This window comes from Antedon bifida, chromosome 7, assembly GCF_963402885.1.
Source record: "Antedon bifida chromosome 7, ecAntBifi1.1, whole genome shotgun sequence".
In the NCBI taxonomy this organism is placed as follows: Eukaryota; Metazoa; Echinodermata; class Crinoidea; order Comatulida; family Antedonidae; genus Antedon; species Antedon bifida.
In genome coordinates, this window is record NC_136232.1 from 26,980,163 (window position 1) to 27,003,213 (window position 23,051).

At 32.1% G+C, this 23,051-nt stretch overlaps 2 protein-coding genes and 1 long non-coding RNA gene across 5 annotated transcripts in view; 1 reads left to right on the forward strand and 2 right to left on the reverse strand.

Moving 5' to 3' along the window:
• Window positions 1–17,504, forward strand: part of LOC144848590 (protein MMS22-like) — a 47,842-nt gene extending 30,338 nt beyond the window's left edge. The window contains exons 1-36 of one of the 3 annotated variants that reach the window (XM_078705395.1): window positions 3,594–3,700; window positions 4,044–4,170; window positions 4,559–4,664; window positions 4,989–5,114; window positions 7,137–7,195; window positions 7,404–7,482; window positions 7,775–7,940; window positions 8,411–8,501; window positions 8,653–8,750; window positions 9,120–9,233; window positions 9,330–9,387; window positions 9,567–9,646; window positions 9,788–9,847; window positions 10,028–10,150; window positions 10,355–10,407; window positions 10,569–10,628; window positions 10,868–10,975; window positions 11,098–11,209; window positions 11,467–11,548; window positions 11,803–11,896; window positions 12,242–12,378; window positions 12,639–12,729; window positions 12,918–12,979; window positions 13,166–13,286; window positions 13,415–13,498; window positions 13,807–14,014; window positions 14,382–14,459; window positions 14,863–15,036; window positions 15,181–15,306; window positions 15,429–15,527; window positions 15,662–15,715; window positions 15,817–15,863; window positions 16,051–16,194; window positions 16,706–16,840; window positions 16,988–17,179; window positions 17,369–17,504. In XM_078705395.1, the coding sequence (XP_078561521.1) occupies window positions 4,044–4,170; window positions 4,559–4,664; window positions 4,989–5,114; window positions 7,137–7,195; window positions 7,404–7,482; window positions 7,775–7,940; window positions 8,411–8,501; window positions 8,653–8,750; window positions 9,120–9,233; window positions 9,330–9,387; window positions 9,567–9,646; window positions 9,788–9,847; window positions 10,028–10,150; window positions 10,355–10,407; window positions 10,569–10,628; window positions 10,868–10,975; window positions 11,098–11,209; window positions 11,467–11,548; window positions 11,803–11,896; window positions 12,242–12,378; window positions 12,639–12,729; window positions 12,918–12,979; window positions 13,166–13,286; window positions 13,415–13,498; window positions 13,807–14,014; window positions 14,382–14,459; window positions 14,863–15,036; window positions 15,181–15,306; window positions 15,429–15,527; window positions 15,662–15,715; window positions 15,817–15,863; window positions 16,051–16,194; window positions 16,706–16,840; window positions 16,988–17,179; window positions 17,369–17,462 (3,642 nt within the window). In that variant the 5' untranslated portion in view covers window positions 3,594–3,700 and the 3' untranslated portion in view covers window positions 17,463–17,504. Of the gene's footprint in view, window positions 1–3,593; window positions 3,701–4,043; window positions 4,171–4,558; window positions 4,665–4,988; window positions 5,115–7,136; window positions 7,196–7,403; window positions 7,483–7,774; window positions 7,941–8,410; window positions 8,502–8,652; window positions 8,751–9,119; window positions 9,234–9,329; window positions 9,388–9,566; window positions 9,647–9,787; window positions 9,848–10,027; window positions 10,151–10,354; window positions 10,408–10,568; window positions 10,629–10,867; window positions 10,976–11,097; window positions 11,210–11,466; window positions 11,549–11,802; window positions 11,897–12,241; window positions 12,379–12,638; window positions 12,730–12,917; window positions 12,980–13,165; window positions 13,287–13,414; window positions 13,499–13,806; window positions 14,015–14,381; window positions 14,460–14,862; window positions 15,037–15,180; window positions 15,307–15,428; window positions 15,528–15,661; window positions 15,716–15,816; window positions 15,864–16,050; window positions 16,195–16,705; window positions 16,841–16,987; window positions 17,180–17,368 lie in introns of those variants that run through there. The other 2 variants (XM_078705393.1, XM_078705394.1) reach the window with 2 other exon arrangements.
• Window positions 1,457–2,824, reverse strand: LOC144848858 (uncharacterized). Its single transcript, XR_013613941.1, has 3 exons — window positions 2,757–2,824; window positions 2,388–2,554; window positions 1,457–2,130 (listed from the first exon to the last, which is right to left on the reverse strand). It is a non-coding gene; the product is annotated as an uncharacterized LOC144848858 (long non-coding RNA).
• Window positions 17,505–17,546: 42 nt separating the features above from the next.
• On the reverse strand, window positions 17,547–23,044 carry LOC144848592 (citramalyl-CoA lyase, mitochondrial-like). The gene is made up of 6 exons (XM_078705399.1): window positions 22,713–23,044; window positions 19,162–19,353; window positions 18,810–19,008; window positions 18,563–18,676; window positions 18,107–18,285; window positions 17,547–17,872 (listed from the first exon to the last, which is right to left on the reverse strand). Exons 1-6 carry the CDS (start codon window positions 22,989–22,991, stop codon window positions 17,771–17,773), a joined length of 1,065 nt encoding a protein of 354 aa, XP_078561525.1. The 5' UTR covers window positions 22,992–23,044; the 3' UTR covers window positions 17,547–17,770.
• Between the last annotated feature and the right edge of the window lie 7 nt (window positions 23,045–23,051).

A 23,051-nucleotide genomic window follows, 5' to 3' on the forward strand; every position in this document is an offset into this window, starting at 1 on the left:
ATTTAGTTACGGGGATAGGGTGGTGAGTATTCTTAAATCCACATCCCTACAGCAAATATTTTTACGATTATTATTTCATATTTATAGTTATATCAAACATTAACACAAATTTAAAGAAAGAAAAGAAAACTTTAACCAAACAATTACAAATGTTATAACCCTAATTAATTTTAAGCGTACCTTCGAATAATTTACATTTTTTTTTCTTTTTTCTGAAACTTAGGCCGTATTCTCTTAAAAGAAAATCCTTTACCATAGCTGTAATTATAACTTATGCCGGTGAATCAGTTCTATTTTGAAGTTTCTACAAAAGACTGAGATCATTTTGACCCACGATATATACAATTTGAGTTTAAGTTTAATGCAAAATTACTTGTATAGATTAGCCCACAACTTCACGTGATACTTGTGTAAGTATGTCATCCACTGTAGGAATTTGTCTTTCAATTCTTTTTGCTATGACTCTTAGCTTTCTTTCAGCTTCATCCAGAGAATCACTTTCTTTTAGAGGATCATCAGCATTTATGATACCAGTAACCATGCTAATTATCTTCTTCTTCTTCATATTTGGAGCCAACTTCATATGTGAAGACTCTGCTCCTCCAACTCTGTTTTGCTAGCTCTACTGTATTTGGTTGTGTATTATTATTCTATTTATAGTTATTCTTTTACAGAGAATTTCTATTTAGTTATTCTTTTCTATTTAGTTATTCTTTTACAGAGACAAACTGACTCCCTTATTTATTCATAATTATTATTATTATTATAATTATTATCATTATTATAATTATGTTTAGTAAAACTTCTTTGCGATCTTTGGCTCCTAGTCGACAACAAGAAACAATTTTAGATTAATGTTTTAAAGTTAGCTCATAATCGCATAAATGTTTTCGCCCTGTGGTAATTAACGTTTTCTCCGACCTCTTAGATAAGAGCTTAAAGCACACACGTGTCCAGGATAAATGAGAAGTTATAACTACACAATTTGAAATTTGTTTTCCTCGCAGTTTTTTACCAACACTATTAGGCATATATTGTGATGTTTAAATCACAATAAACTTGATTCTTTATTGATGATTGTTTTATATAGTGGTGACATATCTGGTAATTCAACAATGATGTTAATGATTCATTACAATATTATTTGAAATAACCATATTCCCAACAAAAGTAAAGTAAGCTAATAGTTGATATAGCGTCTTTATATAACTGTTTGTGAATACATTTCACGACAATTCGATTGCTAAAAGTCGTTCTAAGCAAATAAAAATTCGTCAAATGTTGGGAAAATAAAATATTGTCCCCCTCCCCTTTTAATCCAATTTCACGACAATTCGATTGCTAAAAGTCGTTCTAAGCAAAAAAAATTTGTCAAATGTCGGGAAAATAAAATATTGTCCCCCTCCCCTTTTAATCCAATTTTCAAACAATTAAATAGACCTAAACATAGACGCATTCTGTCCACTGGTCAATGATATGTATTTATCAAAACTACATTGGTATTTCTTCATAAGATTATTAAGGTCACGATAAAAGATCTGTGTCTCTTTCGTCGCCATATTCGCCTCCTGTATCCCACTTCTTAATTTCGAATCAGCCATATTAGCAGCAAGATCACAAGTAAGGGTTGCAACAACTTGCAGTGCCTCCAGAATTTTAGGAATAATTGGAGGTTCGACATTAAACATTTTCTTTAAAAAGCTTGAACACCCTCCAGAAAAATTTAATCCTTTTTTAAAAATCCAGTATTTATATTGTGATTTAGCTATTTCATCTGCAATGCGTTTAAATTCTTTTGTACTTTCCCACCATTGAATTCACTTTCTCTTGAAAGCGAGTCTGTCCTCCTCCTGTTTACGATCAGCTAACAGGATTCTTATTTTCTTTTCTTTTTCTTCTAACTCTTTGTTTTTTGCTTTAAGTTCCGCTTCTTTAGGCGTGGCTTCGTCTTCTTTAAGCTTGGCTTCTTTTTTGAGTTTGTCTTCTTTAAGCTTGGCTTCTTTTTTGAGTTAGTCTTCTTTAAACTTGGCTTCTTTTTTGAGTTTGTCTTCTTTAAACTTGGCTTCAAGTTTAGAATACCAGTGCATTAGACCGATTGAACCAATTAACACATATATGAATGGATACAACCTGACAATGTAACATTAAGATAATTATTGTAAGCCTACTTCTGAGTAATCCATTATACTGATTTTGAAACTATACGTTTTCCACCTAACTTGAAATTAAGGTCTACTTCTAAGGCCAAATTTTACAGTGCTCGTTATTATTGAAATTGAAACGTCAGCCGATGCGTTCAAACGCGGATGACAAATGTACAGACTGTACCATTGCCAAGTCACGAAACAATGTTTATTATCATTATTGTCAACAAAATTTATACTCACACAGAATCAGGAGCATTTATCGAGTACAGCAGATTGGTTGTTGCACACAATCCATAAATACAAACCCAAAATGTTCCCGAAGTGTTTACATCGTCTTCACTGTCACTTCCTTTTTTACAGTTTGCATCCATATTAGCTCCTGACATGTAAGTCTATACTATTCTTTACTATAAAGGTAGAACGCTAATTTATATTAAGCCTACAACAGGTAATATACAATGTTGTTTAATTTTACTTTCATTTATGGTATAACTATAGAGAAATTAATAATGATTGTAATTTTGAAATGGACAATAAAATGAGTAGTTTAATTAATTAAAGGTGTCTTTTTTTTAAATTAAAATGTTCTATGAATCGTATTAAACTTACCTATCACCGCACTGGTTGACTTTGTTTGATTGTATGTGTGACGCTCTCTGACGTGAAAGACGTTATGCATAATACATATGATATAATGTAGACAACGTCATGACTAACTAGCTAACCGAATCTCTTGTTATAAACATATCATGAATTATAATCAATCAATCAAATCAAGTAGTTTGTATAGGCTAGGTAAAAGCCAGAAATTGTTTAACCTGAAATCATGGAGGCAGTCCAACATCTGGAATACTGTAGAATTATAACTTTTTTTTAATACTGAGCTCTAATCCGGCATTACGTTTCCGATTTTTGTTTTGTATTATAGTTGTAGGTTGAAATAGCTATATATTCGAGCTGACTAGAATAGAACTGGAGGACAATAGAAATAGAAGAACTAGAGAATAGTTTCCTTCGGTGCAAAATATCATTATGAACATTGATAACAGTTTTCTAGTGTATTTATGAAGAAAATGCTATACAAACACCTTTGCCTAACACCAATGTTTAAAACAATGTATTAACAATATTTTACTATGAATAAGAGATAACCATGTAATTTATACTGGTCGATTATTTAACTAAAAGAGTAAGTAAAATCGGGAAGTCATTAACTAATTGTTTTAACTTGATATTTTGGTTGTTGATTAGTATACTTGTTAAATACATGATTAAAATGTTTTTGCCTACTCAAAACCATTATAAATATGTGCAGTGCAGTGCAAAATGTCCGCACACTTTAAAAAAGCCGATTGATGATAAAATTATCAAACACAAAAAAACCCAGAAAATTGCAGTAACGGCGTTCCATATTAATTTTATGGCGCTAAAATTTAAGATTTAAAGTTCGAGTTTATAGGCCTAGCCTGTCGCCGTTTGAAACAATTATTTATTAATTGAAAGTCCCAAAATCAAATACGTAGTTAGGTACATGGGATCTACACGTGTTAAACGTATGCCATGGCATTTACGTTATTATTTCAAAAACAGACTAAGCTAGGCCCTAGTTAGTAGGCCTAAATATCTAGCCTACTGAAAAGGGCTAGGCCTAGGCTAGGCCTAGAGGCCTACCTACGACGCATACTCTAGGCCTAGGTAGGTATAGGCTGAGGGCGGGCCTAGGCCTGCCTACTACTAGCTAAGGCCTAGCTAGGCTAGAGCCTAGTAGGGCACCTGTACTTTGCACCTATCATAGTAGTTAGGGCTAGGCCTAGCCTACTTCTTGAAATTCAGTTTAGGCCCTAGGCTAGATTTTTGTTTACAAACATAATATTTATTTATTTTATTAAATATTAGATGGAATGTGTCAGTGTCATTGAGGGGTCAATGACCCCACCAGTGTCCCCTCACTGCATGGAGAATTGGTATTATGATGACCCAATTGATGATTCAATATTAATGCAGCATCAGAATGAAATAACAGGTAAACATGACAACAAGATACAATTTATTATTAAAAAATAACTCCAACATTAAAGTAACCTGGTTGGTTATTGTATAAAATGGACTTGAGTTTCTTTATTGAGCAATCAAGGGCAATTAAAATACTATAAATAAATATCAAAATAAAACTTGAATAGAAAACATTTGCGCAAAGGAACAGACCTTGATTTAATGTAATGCGTACTTGATAACATTTCATATCATAAAACCCTGTCAGGCCCAACCGGATGATACTGGGCCCTGCAAGGCGAAGATTAGTATGACCCAGTAGCTCATCACTTTTAAATAAGCACTGAGAGAATTAATTCAACATGCTCATGTTGGAATTGTTATTGAATTACTGATGTTTTTTTTAAATTTTTTTACAGATGCTGAACCTTCATATATATTTATTGACTGCGCTGAGGGAAATACATCTTACAACAGTGAAAATAAATCAACTTGCGCTACAGGACATCATCATGTACTTACCAGGTAAAAAAATTAAAATAATATTAAAATTAAAAACAAAAGCTGTGAATCCTGAAAGAGTATTAATTCTGATATATTTATTGCATTTCATGCCACTTTGGATGTTGTATTGTATACTGTATTTGTATTTTTTTTTATAAATGATCTTGAAAATGGTTCCATAACATATTAGAAATGTTAATCTATATTTTGTCATTAAACCTTTGTAAGTTGTATTAAAAAAGAAATTCTTTAAATAATTCATTTTAAGAGAGATCATTTATTTAGAGTAAAGATAAATTACATAAAAATATATATTTTTTTGTTCATTATTTATATTGACTATAGAATTCTGAGTTGCCAGGACCCATATCCAACCCAGTTTCAGGACACAAAAGTGAAGCTGTTTGGCAGCCATTTTGTCACTTCCACATGCTTATTGGATTCACTGTCTTTTATTTTCTCGCTCGCAAAGTAAGTATTTGTCTTTTTATCTTGATATACCAGCCAATATTATATCTTGCTGAGTTTCATTTGTTTGTTTTTTTTTCTAAACAATTTGCTCACAAAAACTGGGTTTATCACTTGAAGATTATACTTTAGTGTATCTCAGATGGAGTATGGCGAGTTGAGTGAAAACAGCTAAAGGAGTATGGTCAAACCAATAAATATAAGCCAAATCATGTACTATCGAATCTTTATATTTCTATAATAATTAAGTTTGCCTGCCAATAAATCAATGTATATTTTATTTGTATTTTAATATTAACTTACTAAATATATTTGTTACATACTATCGAATCTTTATACAGTATTGCATTAATAATTTACGTACGGTATTGCCGAATCTTTATATCTCATTTACATACTATCGAATATTTTTACAGTATTGCAATAACATTTTACGTACGGTTTTGCCGAATCTTTATATCTCGTTTACATACTATCAAATCTTTATACAGTATTGCAATAATTTATGAACGGTATTGCCAAATCTTTATATCTCATTTACATACTGTACTACCGAATCTTGGTTTTCATTATTAGTAATAGGGTGTGTTATACATTTAAGTGTTAATGTATGTTAGATGCGCATGCTCTGTGTGCGGAACCACCGCCGATTGTTTGATCATTCACTCAGTATTATTTTGTTTTGCATTCAAGTTACAAGCCCCGAAAAAAGCACACTTTGGGTGAGAAGGCAAATTTAATGCGTATTATGGCCAGGGGTGTTTCCCTAGTGGCCCGGGCAACACCCTTAATTTCGTACTAAATGTTGTTTCTGCCACTAAATTAAAATTGAGTCCCATTTCATCGTATACAATATCCATCCGAACCCGGAACTTGATAGGCTTAGTCATAAAGTAGTTACAGAGTTGCAGGGCATTTTATCATTGTTGAATGTTTTGATGTTAGCTTAATTGTTAAAATTGGTAGAAGAAGTTAAACAAATTTAACGACCTTCACAACCAAAATATTTCTTTGTAACAAAATTATTTTAAATGGAACGCTACAAAAATAATCCTCCACTTCATCAGTGCATGAATACCTAATAACCAGACAAGAACGTATCTTTGTTACGTTTTACTATCAATCCATTTTCATGTCACGCAATCCATTTTTCAACAATATAGTAGTATAATAATAACAATTTGATTGAATAGTGAGGGATTAGTTACAGTGTTGACTTTGAATAAACCATTGGTAATTTACTGAAAATCCAAAATTATTCAATCCAAGAAACGCTCTACTACAAATGCAAAATAGATGTCGGTCGATAAACTTCTGACGACGACTAAAACAACGACAATCAGCTAAATATATTCGTGATTTTATTTCATCTCTGGTTTGTTACATCATGACACATTACCGGACTTCCCCCTCCTCTCGCAATGAACGGCAGTACAGATCTTCCCTATCTAGGCTCGTGTATGTAGCCTACTACGTCATTCACAAAATACCCACGCATAGCAGTGTTACTAGCGCCATCACAGATTACCTCTAATGGATCAAGCATATATATATATTTTGATATACTTTATTGAAAAAATACATATAATTCTTAATAATTGGATTATTATATATTATATTAATATACAATACAAACACCACAATGTATTTTTAATGACTTTATTAAACATATATATCATTTAGAACAGTTAAAATAGGTAATCATCGATTCGCCATTTCGTTTTAAAGAACGTATCACATTCAATCTGTAAAAAAAGAGAATAAATTACATAATGATGTAGATTGTTATTTACGTCGAGGAGGTAAAGAAAACCTGTCGAAACAATGACAATCAAAGATTACAAAACTACGACAATCAAAGCGCACACGTCGTTCCATACAGATTACCGTTATTGAACTAGCGGCCGCTTTGGTTGGCAGCCGCTTTGACCGTAATCCTCTCAGATCCCCCTTTGCATTGACCTTTGACCTGATTTTGAAATATCAATGTATTTGTTTCAAGTAATGTTTCATATTTTTGTTTAGACAGACATTGGGGAAACTGAAGTTGTATTTAGAGAAGATATTGCAGAGATCATTAAAAGGTTTTTATTTCAACGTTATTTAAATCAAGAATTACTACTCTAACTACAGTATACAAATTAAATTAATCTATATTGTAAAAAGAAACTGTGTATTAAACAATTGACACAAAATGTTTACAGTTTAATGGTACAGTACAAGTTTCTAATTCAATGACTATTCAATGACTATTTTCGGCCAACGCAATTAAATGTCTTTGTTTATTATTAGAATCTGACACCAGTGATTCTTCAAGACTTCGACATACATGCATTGTATTTTTACAGTATTTGAAAATATATATCCATAGGTAAGTCTGTATTGTCTATAGAATGTAACTTTCAATGGCTGTTGATGTTATGTTTTTCACTAAAAATAGACCCACTGCATTACATTGTCAGTGGTAAAGTGCATATTAAAGATTTTAATCTTGATTGGAGATGTATTATGAGGACTTTTACAATGATGGCAATACAACATGCATGGTAGATTTCTTGCACAAAGGAGAAAAAATGTATTATTGTATGAATGTAATGTGAAATGTCTGTCTATTCTATAGAATCAATAAATGCTGATCTATTCTTAGTTGCTTCTGTTTACAGGTATTACAAATATGAAGACAACTCACAATGCCGACACAGTCAACGCCTGAGTGGCTTATCAACTGCCTTATTGTTTGAGATACAAGGTTTATCAATGTACCTTGGGAAAGTTACAGACTTACCTTCTAGTATATTCTCACAGTATATCTCATCAAGTTTAAAGAAGGTATGGTCACTGTCAAACACAACCACTAATCTCAGTTAATTCCTGGTAAATGTACTGTATGTACAATTTGTAATGTATCATGGACAAATTCTACAAAACAGTGTAACATGTGTATCACATGTGAGGCCTGTATCTATGCTGTGCTTTCTATATGAATTTTAAATTGAAAACTAACATTTACAAGCCATGTATTTAAAGCCTTGTCTACACTATCAAACAAAATGTGATGTGCCCGTATATGGACATGATCATGTCATATCACTACCATGTTTGGGCATATCACTACCATATTTGGGCACATCACACTTTTTTGTCAAACTAGTTTGATAGTGTACATAGAGCTTTATGTGTGCTGAATAAATCAATACAGATCTGTGAATTTCAATGCTCAATTAAAAAATTGTATTTCTGTAAATTATGATTGAAGAATAATGCTCATACTAGATTGATTTTATATTTTGTTCCTCCAGCAAAGCATTGGCCACTTGTTTTTACATCTTATTTTAAATGTTAGATGGGGACTAATAGAAGTGTTACACTTGCTCTACAACAAAACAAAAGGTAACATCATCATCAATGTTTGTAAATCTTCCTCTCTGAGATTTGGATCTCTGTATACATATGTGGAAAGTGTAATTTCAATCCTATGTGCAGTTTCAGAGCCATTTACATTATTTTACAATACTAACTATTTATGTTGTTAATGTTTTAGGGTCTGCCACAGAGAATGATGTCAACAATCTACTAACAACAGAGGTCAATAAATTAATGGATGACCTCATAGATGTAGCAAGAGGGCGCTTTAAATCAGTATGTATATTAAATATATTACAATAAAGAATATCTGATATGAACATTTACTGTATGCTCACTGTTCCATGGCAGAAAAAAAAAAAGAAATACATTTTGAAATTGGAATCATGTATAAAAAGGAATCAATCAATAAATTAAATTAATAGTTACTGTATGATCAAATTTTCAGTGTATATATTAAGAAAAAAAAAAGTATATATATATATTCAATTGCATTCTTAGAATATATATATATTGAACTTAAAAGTGACCATATGATATACAGGAGTCAAGCAACATACCTTTTAAGAGTTATTCTTCTTTCATTCAATAAGTGTAAAATGTACTGTAAACAACTGTTATCCTAAAGTTCCTCAATTTATTCAGATATCAAGAAGGAGCTACAAGAATTCATCACCTTTCTCCTGTTCCTGTTTGCAAGAATTTGTTGTACTACTTATTCAGTTTCTTGATCAACGGCATGACAAGTTTGAAACAGATGTGAGTACCGATATGCTACAAAATAATAAACAGTTAAATACATAAAATCAAAAATTGTAATGTATTTATACATTACAATTTGTCTTGCTTTTTCAGGCTTTTTGGGTCGTGCTTCATAAAGCGTTCAAGAAAAAAGTATCGTTGGAGGAAAAAGGTTTTTATCATTATCTTACCTTTTGAAAAACAAACGTCAACATTTAACAGTACTAGTAATTGTTCCTTTCTACAAAATGTACACTTGTGTAAAGTATAAGCTGAAATTATTGGGGTATCCTCTTTGTCCAACCTGCCAACGTATAATCATGTTGTTGTCATTATTTTACCTTCTTTCAGGCAATGTAGAGTTGTATTGGTGGCTTCTTATGCATATTGCACCACTTTACAATCAAAATGGTGGAGTGATAAAAGATAAAGTAAGTAATCTCTATTTTTACTTACCAATTTAGTGAATACGGTTCTAGTGTTCTATAACATAACTGACTTCATTCATATGAATAAATAAACCAATCACTTTTTTACTTTGACAAGTTTGTTTGCTTTTTTATCACATATAGAGTGATATACAAAGTAACTGGACTGTGGTAGGTGAACTTCTTAAGTTGATGTTTTCTCAGGTAAGTAAAGTTCCTCAGTTTCCTCACCGTCATGTTGGTTTCTAAAGCTTTATGACATATGGTAGTGCTATGACATCATCATGTCCATATGCATATATTTTTTTGTTACATAAACATTGATAGTGTAGACAGAGCTTTATAATGCACAGTGTAGATAACAATAATTTGTGTTTTTCTTAGGAGCTGAGCTTTGATGAGGAAAGTATTCGTGTACAGTTACAATGCTGTCTCTCCCTCTGTCATGTTTGGCAACCAGACACTAAGATATTAGCCACTCTATGGCAATACAGTCACAAGAGAATGGTAAGATAAAACACTAAGATATTAGCCACTCTATGGCAATACAGTCACAAGAGAATGGTAAGATAAAACACTAAGATATTAGCCACTCTATGGCAATACAGCCACAAGAGAATGGTAAGATAAAATTGTGTTAATCATGACTCAAACCTAACAAACAAAAGCTGTAATGAATTCTGGTGTAAATTTGTATTCTTTAAATTTCAGAATCAATCTTTACTAAAGACTGAACGTTCCCTAGATGGCTTAGCATCTCTAAGGTAAGCTACACTTTATTTCAAAATATTTGTGTCATATGAGGCAATGCATGGAGGACATTTCTGCGAGAATATACTGTACCTACTTACTTACTGTCTGTACTTAGATAAACATATTATCTTTGGACCAACTTAAATAACATTTTTGTACATTTTTATTCTAGTAAATCAGCAATAGGATGGTTTGACCAATGTAAACAAAGAGCAACTGACCACACAGCAAGGTAAGTATTTATTTGTAGTTTATTAGATTTATATGAAAGAAAATCAAGTTTCTGTGGTATACTTATTGTGCACAGTCAATGCTCTTTTTATCATTTTTTATCAGACTAAATGTCTGGTTTTATTCTTTTATTTTTCTATTACTTTTGCACTATTCAAATTCAAGTTACTTAATTTAGTGTATGTTAATAAAATATTAAGGTCAGGTCGTCAGGTACTAAGTTTATCTTTCTCTTTTTAGCCAAGACTCTGAAAACAGTTTTCATCTTTTTTTGCGAATCATTGCTGCTCAATTTGGGAAATTGGAGGGAGCAGACAAATTACAAGGATGGCGGCAAATTAAAGGAAGGCAAGTAAAATTGGAAATTTATTTTAAATTTGAGGCATTAACGAAGAAAAAAATCTTGTTATTTCTATGGAAAAGTGCGTAAATATGTTTTGTAACCTTCTTTAAAAATAATCTTTTTTTAGGTTGTACTCAAAGTTTCACAGTCGTAGCATGCAAGAACTGAATAGCAATGGATTAAGTCACTTCATAAGTCTGTTTCTTATTCTAGCACAGAAAGTAGATCTTACAGATGTGGTAAGTACAACTTAAATTAATACTATATTATTTTATAATAACTTACAATATACACTAGAATGAAAACTGCCGTTCTTGAATGCCTATCATAAAGCCATTGTTTGTTGGTACGGTTTGATCATTCTTCTAATTTTTATCAAACTTATAAATTAATAGAAATATTAGTTAAGTCTGGTTTTTTTTTCAATTTATGTGTGTGATATATAAAAAATAAAATTTGCATCTAAAATGAAACAAACTTGTTTTATATTTTTCAGAGTCATAAAATGGTAGATTTACTTGATATGCTGTTAATGGATTCATCCTTATCTCGTAGCAAGCAACAGATCATATACAAAGGTAAAGCTCTGTCTAACTTTGTGACAAATAAATGTGATGTGCCTATATATCGACATAATGATGTCATATCACTACCATATTTAAGCATATCACTACCATATTTGGGCACATCACACTTTTTTTTGTCAAATTATATCAAATAACCAGAGCTTGATTCTGACCAATGTGCATGTTTCTCTAATTCCTCTGAGTTTGCTTTGGTTGCCAGTGATGCAAAGTTTAATAAAACTAATGTGTACTGTATTCTGTTGTAGGTCTGTTTACATTGTGTCTTGTGCTTCAAGAAAGGCAGGTGGATATGTCATTTGTTGCCGACAAACTTTCATCAGGTTTTGATACAATTTGCAGGTAAAATACTAATTTAAAAAAAAAAAAGATTTTTACCACACTATCAACTATTAATGGTTGACTAAGATTAAGCAGTAAAAGAAAACCTATTCTAACTCAAGTTCAAATTTATTGTCAAATGAATTGTAGGTTAAAAAAAAAAATAGTGAAACGCAAATACATACAAAAAACAATGTATATAAAAACAGTAAAATGTTAAAACAGTAAAAAATGTTAAAAAATGAAATTGATAAATAGCACTTACAATTGCATGGTGTCAAACCTATTTTGGGAACTGTCTATTTTTTCCTTTTTTTTTTATATAATTTTAATGTTCATTTGAAATTTATGTTTTTCATTCAACAGTGAACTGTCACAGACAGATATGGACATTGGTGAACGGCACCAAATATGGACACTTATAACATTGTATACTGATTCTACTCAAGATGTGTTTGATAACAGTAGTGACAATCTGTCCCTATCAGAAGAAAAACTTATAGGTGTGTATCATATATCTTGGTATCTTGTTTAAACTTTACATTTCCCTCCTGGTAAGCTAGTTATTTTAGCCATGACTTTTGAAAATGTACTCATATTATTTCCATTTTAATTGGCAAAATAAATTGAATCTGAATCTGACTTCAGTTCTTAAGTTCGTATTTTCATGTTGTTACACATATTACATGAAGCAATAGGACCTACAAAAATATTTGTTTCTGTTCCCTTGCCTCTCCTAAATATTTCCATTTTTTGTTTACAGGATCAGGTTTCAAACATCTTTTACCAGCTTGCAATGAATCTGAAATACGAGTCATGCTTCAGTTCATATTAAACCTCATGGCATGTCAAAGGTCAGCATTTAAAGTTTTGTAAAAAAAAATGAATTGATATGGAATCATAGAATATAAGCAACATAATCATTGTGGCCTTACAATTGCTGTCTGATTAAAAATCTCTTATAACTAAAAAGGGAATTGCGATACAGTTTGTCTGAATATGAATTTTAGTGTATAATCATTTTTTATTCTTATACCTACAGAAGTGTGTATAAGAGAATGTATCGATCAGAAGGCAAGCATGTACCAAAGGCAAAAATTAAAGGTACAGGTAATGTTGTTGGCATCAAGGCATGGTACAATGTTTCCAAATACTTAAAGGGTAGATATTAATGCTGATACATTGTACATACTACAGTAACAAAGACAGGCCATTTTGATGCTTCATACATTGAATAGAATATTTATTCATTACTACTTTACTACTTAACACTATTACTTTTTTTTTCAGATTTAATTCAAAGATTATGGAATAACTTTTACTCTTTTGTGAAATCAAGTTCATCAAATTCTAAACCAAATTGTTTGCTTGCTGATGTTGCTGCTAGTTTTACTATGCTGGCTTCAGACATGTAAGTGACATGATGATGTCATATCGCTACCATATTTGGGCACATCACATTTTTTTGTCAAACTAGTTTGATAGTGTAGCCAGAGCTTAAAAACTCAGTCCAATTATTATTTTTTGTTTGTTTTACAGGGAAGATAATTTGACCGAACCACAAGAAAAAATGTTGGATATTTTCCATTATTTTGGTGTAGCTGACACAAGCGTACATTTCAGGTTTGTGCTGTTTATTCCAATGTTTTAATTGCAGTTTGGAATTGCATTGACCCCTATAACTTATTTGATTCAAATTTATAATATTATTTTACTAAGCAATATTGAATTTAGAAAGTGTACATTGAAATATCATGTATAATACCACCAAAATTACGAGTGAGAATCAATATCATGAGGCATTTAATGAAAATGCAGACTGTCTTAAAATTACACGACATGTTTTGAGAATTCTGTTCTTTATTAATTAAATGCCTTGATATTGATTCTCACATTGAAATACATATAAATATATTGTTTCTTCTTTTCAGTATTTCATTACGCTATCTTTGCCACCTTCTACCAAACACTGCCCTCATGCAAAAAGTGGAAAAACACTACGGAGAAGCCTACCAACCCACCCTCATTCATGCTTGGGTCAGGTGTTCAATATTGACCAATCAAAATGCAGATGAACTACAGGAGTTTACCAGACTTATTTACAAGCTTCCAGCAATGACTACCATATTAGGAAACAATGTAAGTCTTCTTCTTTTAATAACTTTACTTGTTGCAGACTAGTGAGATGGCTAATTTGAATATGCCATTAATGCAAAGGCTAAAATAAATGATTGCATCACAGTAGCCAGGGAAATGTGAAGTTACATGTTAAACTCATGAGCCGTTAAAGCGTGTTAATCCAATTTAATTGCTATTGTTCTCTATTGTTTTGTTTATTCTTAGTTTATTCACAAAACAATAAAGTACCTCCCATTACTGAATATGCTGCCACCAACCTAAATAGGCCTACTGGGAAGTCTATAAACTATAATGTATATTCATTAGTATATAATTTACAACATAGTAACATAAACATTATTTAATTGAAATGTGTATTTAAATACAGACACAGTTACCAAATACCAATGAGCCGGAATTCAGCCAGTTTGTAAGATGTCTTGGACAACGTTTTGCTTCTGCAAAGGTTAGTAAGAATGCAAACTTAAAGGACAACTTGACCGAGGACCATATTTTAAGGTTACTTAATGAGTCCAGATAAGCAAAAGAAACAATAAAAAATCAACATTTATAATTGTTTACGATTTATTTACAAAGTGTGTTTACTAGAAATGTTCGCGATTTGCCAGAAAACTCATGACGTAAATTTTGCGATGCACCTGTGACGTTACAGCAATTTACGGGAGCGCGTATGGCGATATCCTTAATCTCACAATGGTTCTGAAATCATATGTACATCCCTAATACGTTGTTAAAATATGGTCCTCGGTCAAGTTGTCCTTTAAGTATCTCACAATTCCTTTAGGTTTAATCTGTAGCTTAATCATTGTATTAGTTTCTTACTTTTAAAGATTAAATTTTATTTTCAGAACTTGCAAGAAAAGATTCAGTTCCGGAAGGATACGCTGCACCTATTTGGTGATCTTGTTAAACTGATCCAGTTTTCATTGAAGAAGTCAAGCGCAGCTGAAGCAGAACTGAAATGGCTTTACAGAGCAATTGGTTTTATTGTGAGAGATTGTGCTCCGGTGTTGTATGTCCAGGTAAAGTTAATAAAAGAAAAGACCATTGTGGTCTACAATCAGTGTTAAAGTCTCTCATTTTCTCATTCTCATGTTCCTTTGTGTGTTAGATCTTGTACAATTATATCAAACAAAATATAAATTGTGCTCGTTTTTTATTTTTAGAGCAAGCCTCACCAATCACAATTACCAGGTCTAATCAGTGAACTACTGCTACCACCTCTTATCTTCAACCCTAACAAGACACTACCAACTAACATGCTAAGTGCAATCAGAGACACACTTAACTTGGTGAGTTGTCTGTTGGTCTAAAATGAAGCAGTTATAACAAATACATTTGTCTACAAAGGTGAAATTTAGTTGTGCTACAATAGGTTAAAATACTTTAAATGAAGTTACTTTCTTTTTCTAAGTTCCTTGAAGGATTGTCAACGCTAGACTTCCACAAAGACGGGTTCATTCGACAGAAGATGCAGGAAATTGTACAACAATATTTTGTCAGATTTGCAATTGTAAGTACAAGTGCAAAGTTCCTGTTGTCTTGTAGAACAGTATGCTTATCTGTGTTCCTTTTTACTTTATTGCTTATTTATATAAAAAGCTATTGAACAAGAATATTCATATTTTGATATATTTTATGTTTTAGAAATCATCTGTGATGCCAAACAGTAACAGTGTAACTGCCAATCATCCACTGTTGGTGAGTATATGGAGAGCTTTGAGAATTATCTGTTCATAGAAATCATAGAATGCAGTTAACTAATATAATATATTTTTGATATATTTACTTTTATTTGATAGGTCGCTCTATATCCATCTCAACGACACAATCCAACACCACAAATGAGGTTGGTTTACAGACAGTAATTATCTTTACAAACTAAATTATAAATTTAGCTGATATAAATTACTTTAAAAAAATTGCAAAAGGTTTGGCGTGATTCCGAAATGTATAATATTCAAATATAAATAATAATTAAATATCATCATAATATAACTTTATTATACATTTAATTATTTTTTTTTAAACTACAGAAAACTAAGGCAGTTTGTAATTGAAGTGCTAAGATCCAGATTTATTGTGTTAAAAGGCCAGCAAGCACCAAGCCAGGCAGCCAATGCACTTCAATTTGTTCATGAACTATTTACTAGGACTAGTGTAGCAAATGAAACAGCAAAGTAAGACATTGAAATTAGTATGATACAAACATTTTACATTATATATAGTCATAACCATTTCAATTCAAGGGAACAACGTATACTTGCTTCATACTAGTTGGTTAGTTAACAAGCTAAATGCTTATATGACCCTTCCTTTTCTTTCTATGCAACAAAACTATAATTGCTGTATAGATGTTTGGGTACGAACAATCTTTGCTTGTATTAAAGATAACTGTAATAACAATATTTGAGTTTCCGTGTTATAAATGATGTGAAAAAGTAGAGTAGTTGTGACCTGTGAAAGGTAATCTTGCATGCAAGGATGTGATTTGATGTACCTTATTGGTCTACACATTATTTCTCTATGATCTATCATAGAATTATGGTCAGCAGCTCATACAAAATTGTGAAAAACAGAAATACCAATTATTATTGCCATTTCTGATTACAATATCAAATTCTCATTGAATTGAATATTTCAAAACACAACTGTTTATTATATAGTAATAATGTGTATGTTTTTGTACAGAAATGCAGCAGCACTTTTAGACACCATTTTGAATTATTTGTTGATGTGTGATAATGGTGGACTAAAACGACAGGCATCTCAGATTTTAGTGATTATGATGCAGGCTTGCAAGACCAGTGCAGATGAAAATATTAAGTAAGTAACCGTGCTTAAATACCAGTAAGAAACGTTACTTAATGGTCAGTAAGGGAGGGAGATAAAAAAATATATATTTTTGGATTTTATATTTCGTTATTCCTTATCCCCCTAATTCCAAAAACAAATTATTTTCTTTTTTTATAGCAAAGATATATCGTCCATCTTGCAAAAATTTGTAGATCGCAATCTTCAAGTTCATCAGTCTAGTACGTTTCAAGTGCTCGAAAGTGTTGCTGCCCTCTATCCTCTCCCGCTGTACGACATGATTCCATACTTAAATGAACGACTTGCAAAATGTGAGATGAAGAGAGGTGCTGGCACCGATAACAGAATCAGGTAAAAATATTATGTAATGTAATGATAAATTTTATAAATAACTAACTTTCATAAAATTTTGAAATGTATGTCTAAGAACTAAACCTGCTTGATGTGAATTCCCATACACTATTTTAATAACAAACTATGACATCCCAGAAAGTTGTATAGTTACAGTAATATGAAATTAATTTTTTTTTTCTTTTTCAGGAGGACATACAAGTCATTGTTAGGTCATCTGGGGTCACGTGGACAAGTTGTAATCCAACAAATTGAACAAGGCAGAGAGGTTTTAGAATACTAACCCATAACCAGGCCATAATACTGTATGTATATTACTAAATCATGTATAATAGCAATTACAATAACTTTATTAAATATATCAAACTGAATAAGATGTCATTTTTTCTTTATTTTATGTCTTGCAATATATTAATCAGAATGTAGGCTTGTCCCATGTATAGGTATGACACGCTATGTGTGCCAAATTGATTATTTGAAACCTAGGCTAATCAGTATGGAATACAGTATAGTAAACATAGAATTTGAGCTGGTATTTCAGTTGGCAAGAGCTGGAGCATCATGGGTAGTTCATGTGTTCTTATTATTCTATCACCTTTTCACATTATCGTTGGTCTTTACAAGACTTAGGATGTTCTTAGCTTGTAGTACCAATGGCATGTCTATCATACTGCCACGGAAGGTCATTGCACCCTAAAAAAAACAAACATTTTCATACATTGCTTGATTGTCCCGATTAATACTCTCCCAATATCGGAAGCTATCCAAAAACTTTTCTTGAGGTCCAAAAGGTCCCAAATTCATTTTTACCATTAAAAAGACATCCTTAATACCAGAATTTCCAGAAAACCAGACATATTAGGCCAGCCCAAGGGTGTTCAGTATTGGTAGAGTTTCCCCAAACCTCGGACATGACAAAAACTTTACCTTTCCTGACTGTTGGTGAGTCTCAAATTCTTTGACGAGTTCTTGAGCCCATTCAACTTTTTCATCGGATGGACTGAATGCTCGTTGAACCACGTCCACCTGATTGGGGTGAATGACCTGCTTACCAGTAAACCCCATAGTCGCTCCTTCTAGTGATTGTGTCTCAAGAGACTTGAGATCTGTATTGTATTTTTATAAACAGGCTTGAAATATTATTATCATTATATCTGACAAATGGTGCTTGTGTGTTGGCAGCAATTAAGCTGACCTTATTTTCTGATCTATTACAACATCAAGAAAATGTCATGTCTATTATGGGCATTTTTTTGTCACATAAAGTTTGATAGTGTAGACAGAGATTTACAGCAATTTTGCTTTGGATTACTTTACTAAGTATGTAGGGCATGCCAGCCTACATGTGAACGCATCCTTAGAACATCCCACTCCCTAACTTACCACGGAAGTTAATGTGAACCAAATCAATTGCTTGCAATCCAAATGCTTTTGCTGTTGTAACAACTTTTTGTCGTGCATACAACAATTCATTGGCTCCTTCTGTTCTACTTGCACCTGTACAAGAAAACTAATAAGTAATGTATATGTCTCTGAACTATTTTAAATGGTTATACAGTATAATAGTAAATGGAAAAAGTGACAACTAACTATATACATCTGTAAATAAGAATCTTAAAATAACACTTGCCGATGTCAGCACAAAAATCATCTGATCCAAAAACCACCCCTTCAAGCTGAAATGGAAGAGTCTTAGAAAGTTCCATGCCTTCTTGTAGAATGTCCTTTAAGTTTATAAGACCAATAGCACTCTCAGTGAATATGACAAGCTTTGCTTTATAATTTGGGCAATTCTTGGTCCTCAAAACATCTACAAAGATTTCAGAAAACTGAAAAACAAAATTAAGTCAAATATTCTCAGAAGTAGTTTTAAACACTGCTCAATAAATGAATGGTATTATACAAAAATTACAAAACACACAACAATTTTTGTAGGTACATGTAAAAATCAAAAATATCAGAAAAAAAAATTATCTTCTCACCAAATGTAGATCATTCTGAGTGTTAACTTTTGGAAGCATTAAGGTTTTTGGTAAATTATGAGCTTTGTAAATTATATTCAAGTCATCCGATACTATCCCAGAATCCATAGCATTTATCCTTACGGCCAAGTCGCCTACACCCGGCGTTGATAAAGAGTCAAGTGATGCTCTGATGTTTTCTCTTGCTACATCCTGCACAAAAAAAACTTCTTGAACGATGATACTGTTTTTTAACAATATATTATTTTTATTATTATTAATAAATATTATTAATATTAGGATATTTACAGATTTATTAGAGTTTACAGTTTAAAAATTTAAATTAATACAGTAGGCCTAGTAATAGTCCAAGAGCATTAGGGTTTGACCCGGAAATTTCTGGTAACAAGCTAATTTTTTCAGGAAAGGTCGAGAACTATGATTGGAACATCATACTAAAAGTCCTGAAAAATCCTCCTTGTGCTCTCCGAGAAATCCAAGATGGCGTCCAAAATGGCTGCCATTTTAAATTGGTCTATAACTTTGTAACCGCTTGTCGTAGAGTATCGATTTTGGTATCAAATAGTTCACAATATATACATTCCTATTTGCTCTAACAGAAAAGTTTGTCAAAAAATGGCCGCTACTACAGTTTCTGGCAGTTTGACCTTTGACCTGGTCTTATCATATCTCGGTAATGGCTTGTCATAGAGAATTAAGATTAGGCCCAAATTGTTCAGAACGTGCATATTTTTATTTGGTGTAATGAAATATTTTATCCCAAAATGACCGGAAGTGAGGTTATTGACCTCTTATTGACCTATTCATATCTCTTTACTGTATCTCAAGAAATATTTGTCGTAGAGCATTACTTTTGGTGTCATATTGTTTGGAACATATACATTTCTATTTAGTCTAATACAACAGTTTGCCCTTAAATGCTCGGAAGTAAATTAATTTATTGAAAACTTAAAAAATCAAAGAGCTACATATAATAGGCAGACGATATGAATACTGTAGAAAAAATCTAAATCAAAGTTTTAACTCTGCCTTAAAACATGTTTTGGGCATAGCACATCATCAGGTAAAGTTACAAAAAGAAAATATAAAGTCAATAACTTACAAAGAACAACTGTCATTGGCTAATCAAAGTTGGTTAAGTAAACAAAAAAATGGGTTATTCATTTTATTGGGTAGTTGAAGAGTGTTTTGTTATTTTCAACAATAACCTTGAGGGTAAATTTTACTGTAAGGGTATGAACTATACAAGAAAAAACCAAAATAATCATTTATTTAACTTCGATAGAACAAAGAATATCATGGCACACGTTAATTGAAATTCTCATACTAGTTATGGTTGAAAAGTTATTGCTACAAAATGTCACCTATATGTAGATGTCATGAATACATTTTAAATGCGTTATTCGTCTGTAACTCGCATTACAGTACATACGCGAATTAGTGCTTTTGTTTAAATCACGTCGTTATTTTTATTATTTATTATAGAAATTATGATAATTATTTTTGGTCAGAAAAGTAGAAATTTTATGTAATTTAGAAAATGTATAGACTTTATGATACTTTGAGTGTGAGAATGAAATGTTCAGGTCATATACATTTCGCATGGAAATGCTCAATTGGCAGGGAACACTATGTACATGGCATATATTATACTCCGGATTGTCAAAAACTTAATGTTAAAGACCATTTTATTTGTAAAAATAATGCATTTTGAAACATGAAACCAGGTCATTCCTCCTTGTTTTAAAAGAGAATGCACTATTGAATGTTCTCTAACGTCATAACGTCATAACTTTTGGGCAAACATGCAACACCCATACAGATGAACATGATGATAATGATGTGAAAGAAGCAACAAACACCAAGATGTTGAACATGCAACATCAGAGGATGAATGACTGTAACAGAATGCTGCTGATCAATGTTGAAGTGATTTAAAGACCCTTATTTTGCATATTTTCAATATTTAATAAATCATATATAGGGCATATGGCGATACTTTTTTCATCTTTAAACAGTTAAATATGTAACTGGGGGACTAGCTCAAATGGTAGAGCTCTCACTTAGCATGTGAGAGGTACCGGGATCATTGCCCGGGTATTCCAATCTATTTTTCATAGATTTCAGCAAGGACCAACTAAAATCTGAATCTGGAAAAGAAAGTCTATGCATGCCGAGTAAAGAGCGTTTGACGTGAAATACCTAGGGTATATTCTCTTTTTATCATAAATAAGCCATACAACGAACATTTAAAGCAAGGAATGTTTCAAAATGCATTATTTTTACAAAGTCAACAAGGCCATATACATGGCTGTAGTCGCGTGCGTAAATTTGAGTTATTGTTTACTGACCGACCAACTGACCGAAATTGCTGAAAATGTTTAAAAATGTTCACATTTTTAAAAACATTTCCTCCAAGTATTAAATAATATCCAGTGTCAAAATAACGAAAAAATATGAATATAAGTTAGTGTTTACCAACTGACCGACTAACCGAAATTGCTGAAAATGTAAAAAAATTTGTAAAAACATTTATATTTGCCTCCAAGTATTAATATGCAGTGTCAAAATAACGAAAAAATATGAATATGAGTTAGTGTTTACCGACTGACATAGTGAGCAATAGAGTCGCGTTTGCACGCAACTCAAAATTGCATATAAATGGTCGGATATGTACTGTGTACATAGGTATTTGCCAATTGTCTTTTGTTTACTAAACCAACTTTGATTAGCCACTGACAGTTATTCTTTGTAATTTATTGACTTTCTATTTTCTTTTTGTAACAATTCACTTTACCTGATGATGTGCTATGCCCAAAATATGTTTTAAGGCAGAGTTAAAACTTTGATTTAGATTTTTCTACAGTATTCATATCCTCTGCCTATGTAGCTCTTTGATTTTTAAAGTTTTCAATAAATTAACTTACTTCCGAGCATTTGAGGGCAAACTGTTGTATTAGACTAAATAGAAATGTATATGTTCCAAACAATATGACACCAAAAGTAATGCTCTACGACAAATATTTCTTGAGATACGGTAAAGAGATATGAATAGGTCAATGAGAGGTCAATAACCTCACTTCCGGTCATTTTGGGATAAAATATTTCATTACACCAAATAAAAATATGCATGTTCTGAACAATTTGGGCCTAATCTTAATTCTCTATGACAAGCCATTACCGAGATATGATAAGACCAGGTCAAAGGTCAAACTGCCAGAAACTGTAGTAGCGGCCATTTTTTGACAAACTTTTCTGTTAGAGCAAATAGGAATGTATATATTGTGAACTATTTGATACCAAAATCGATACTCTACGACAAGCGGTTACAAAGTTATAGACCAATTTAAAATAGCATCCATTTTGGACGCCATCTTGGATTTCTCGGAGAGCACAAGGAGGATTTTTCAGGACTTTTAGTATGATGTTCCAATCATAGTTCTCGACCTTTCCTGAAAAAATTAGCTTGTTACCAGAAATTTCCGGGTCTGCCTATACTTATGAACTAATGCTCTTGGACTATAAGGCAAAATAGAATAGACGAAAAAAACCTTTCTGTTAATCGCCACTCCATCTTCACAATCCATCACAGCACAATCTACTGCTAGGCCCTCTAACTTTCCTAACTTCTTTTGTTCACTCCCGGGAACATACATCACGGCCCGCCGAGGTGTGAAAACCGATTGCCTTCTGATTGACGAGGCAGGGCCTAGCAGTTGAACGTGTATATCTGAAGAGTTAATTCTAGACCTAACCCATCTTTTACATGAAAGTAATCTATAATGTTTAACATATGAGTGAGCAATGTGTTTGGCTAAAGGAAAACTCATAATTCGCAAATAAATTAGTTCTTATTTTCGTTATGAACTTTTCGAAACGTACACCGGCGG

Bases quoted from the DNA above. Each gene is read 5' to 3' on its own strand.
- LOC144848592 (XM_078705399.1), bottom strand. From the start codon at position 22,991: ATGAGTTTTCCTTTAGCCAAACACATTGCTCACTCATATGTTAAACAT. The intron at 19,354-22,712 runs GTTTTTTTCGTC...TTTTTTGTGCAG, and splicing joins GAGTGGCGATTAACAGAAAG to GATGTAGCAAGAGAAAACAT. The intron at 19,009-19,161 runs GTGAGAAGATAA...TTTGTTTTTCAG, and splicing joins CTCAGAATGATCTACATTTG to TTTTCTGAAATCTTTGTAGA.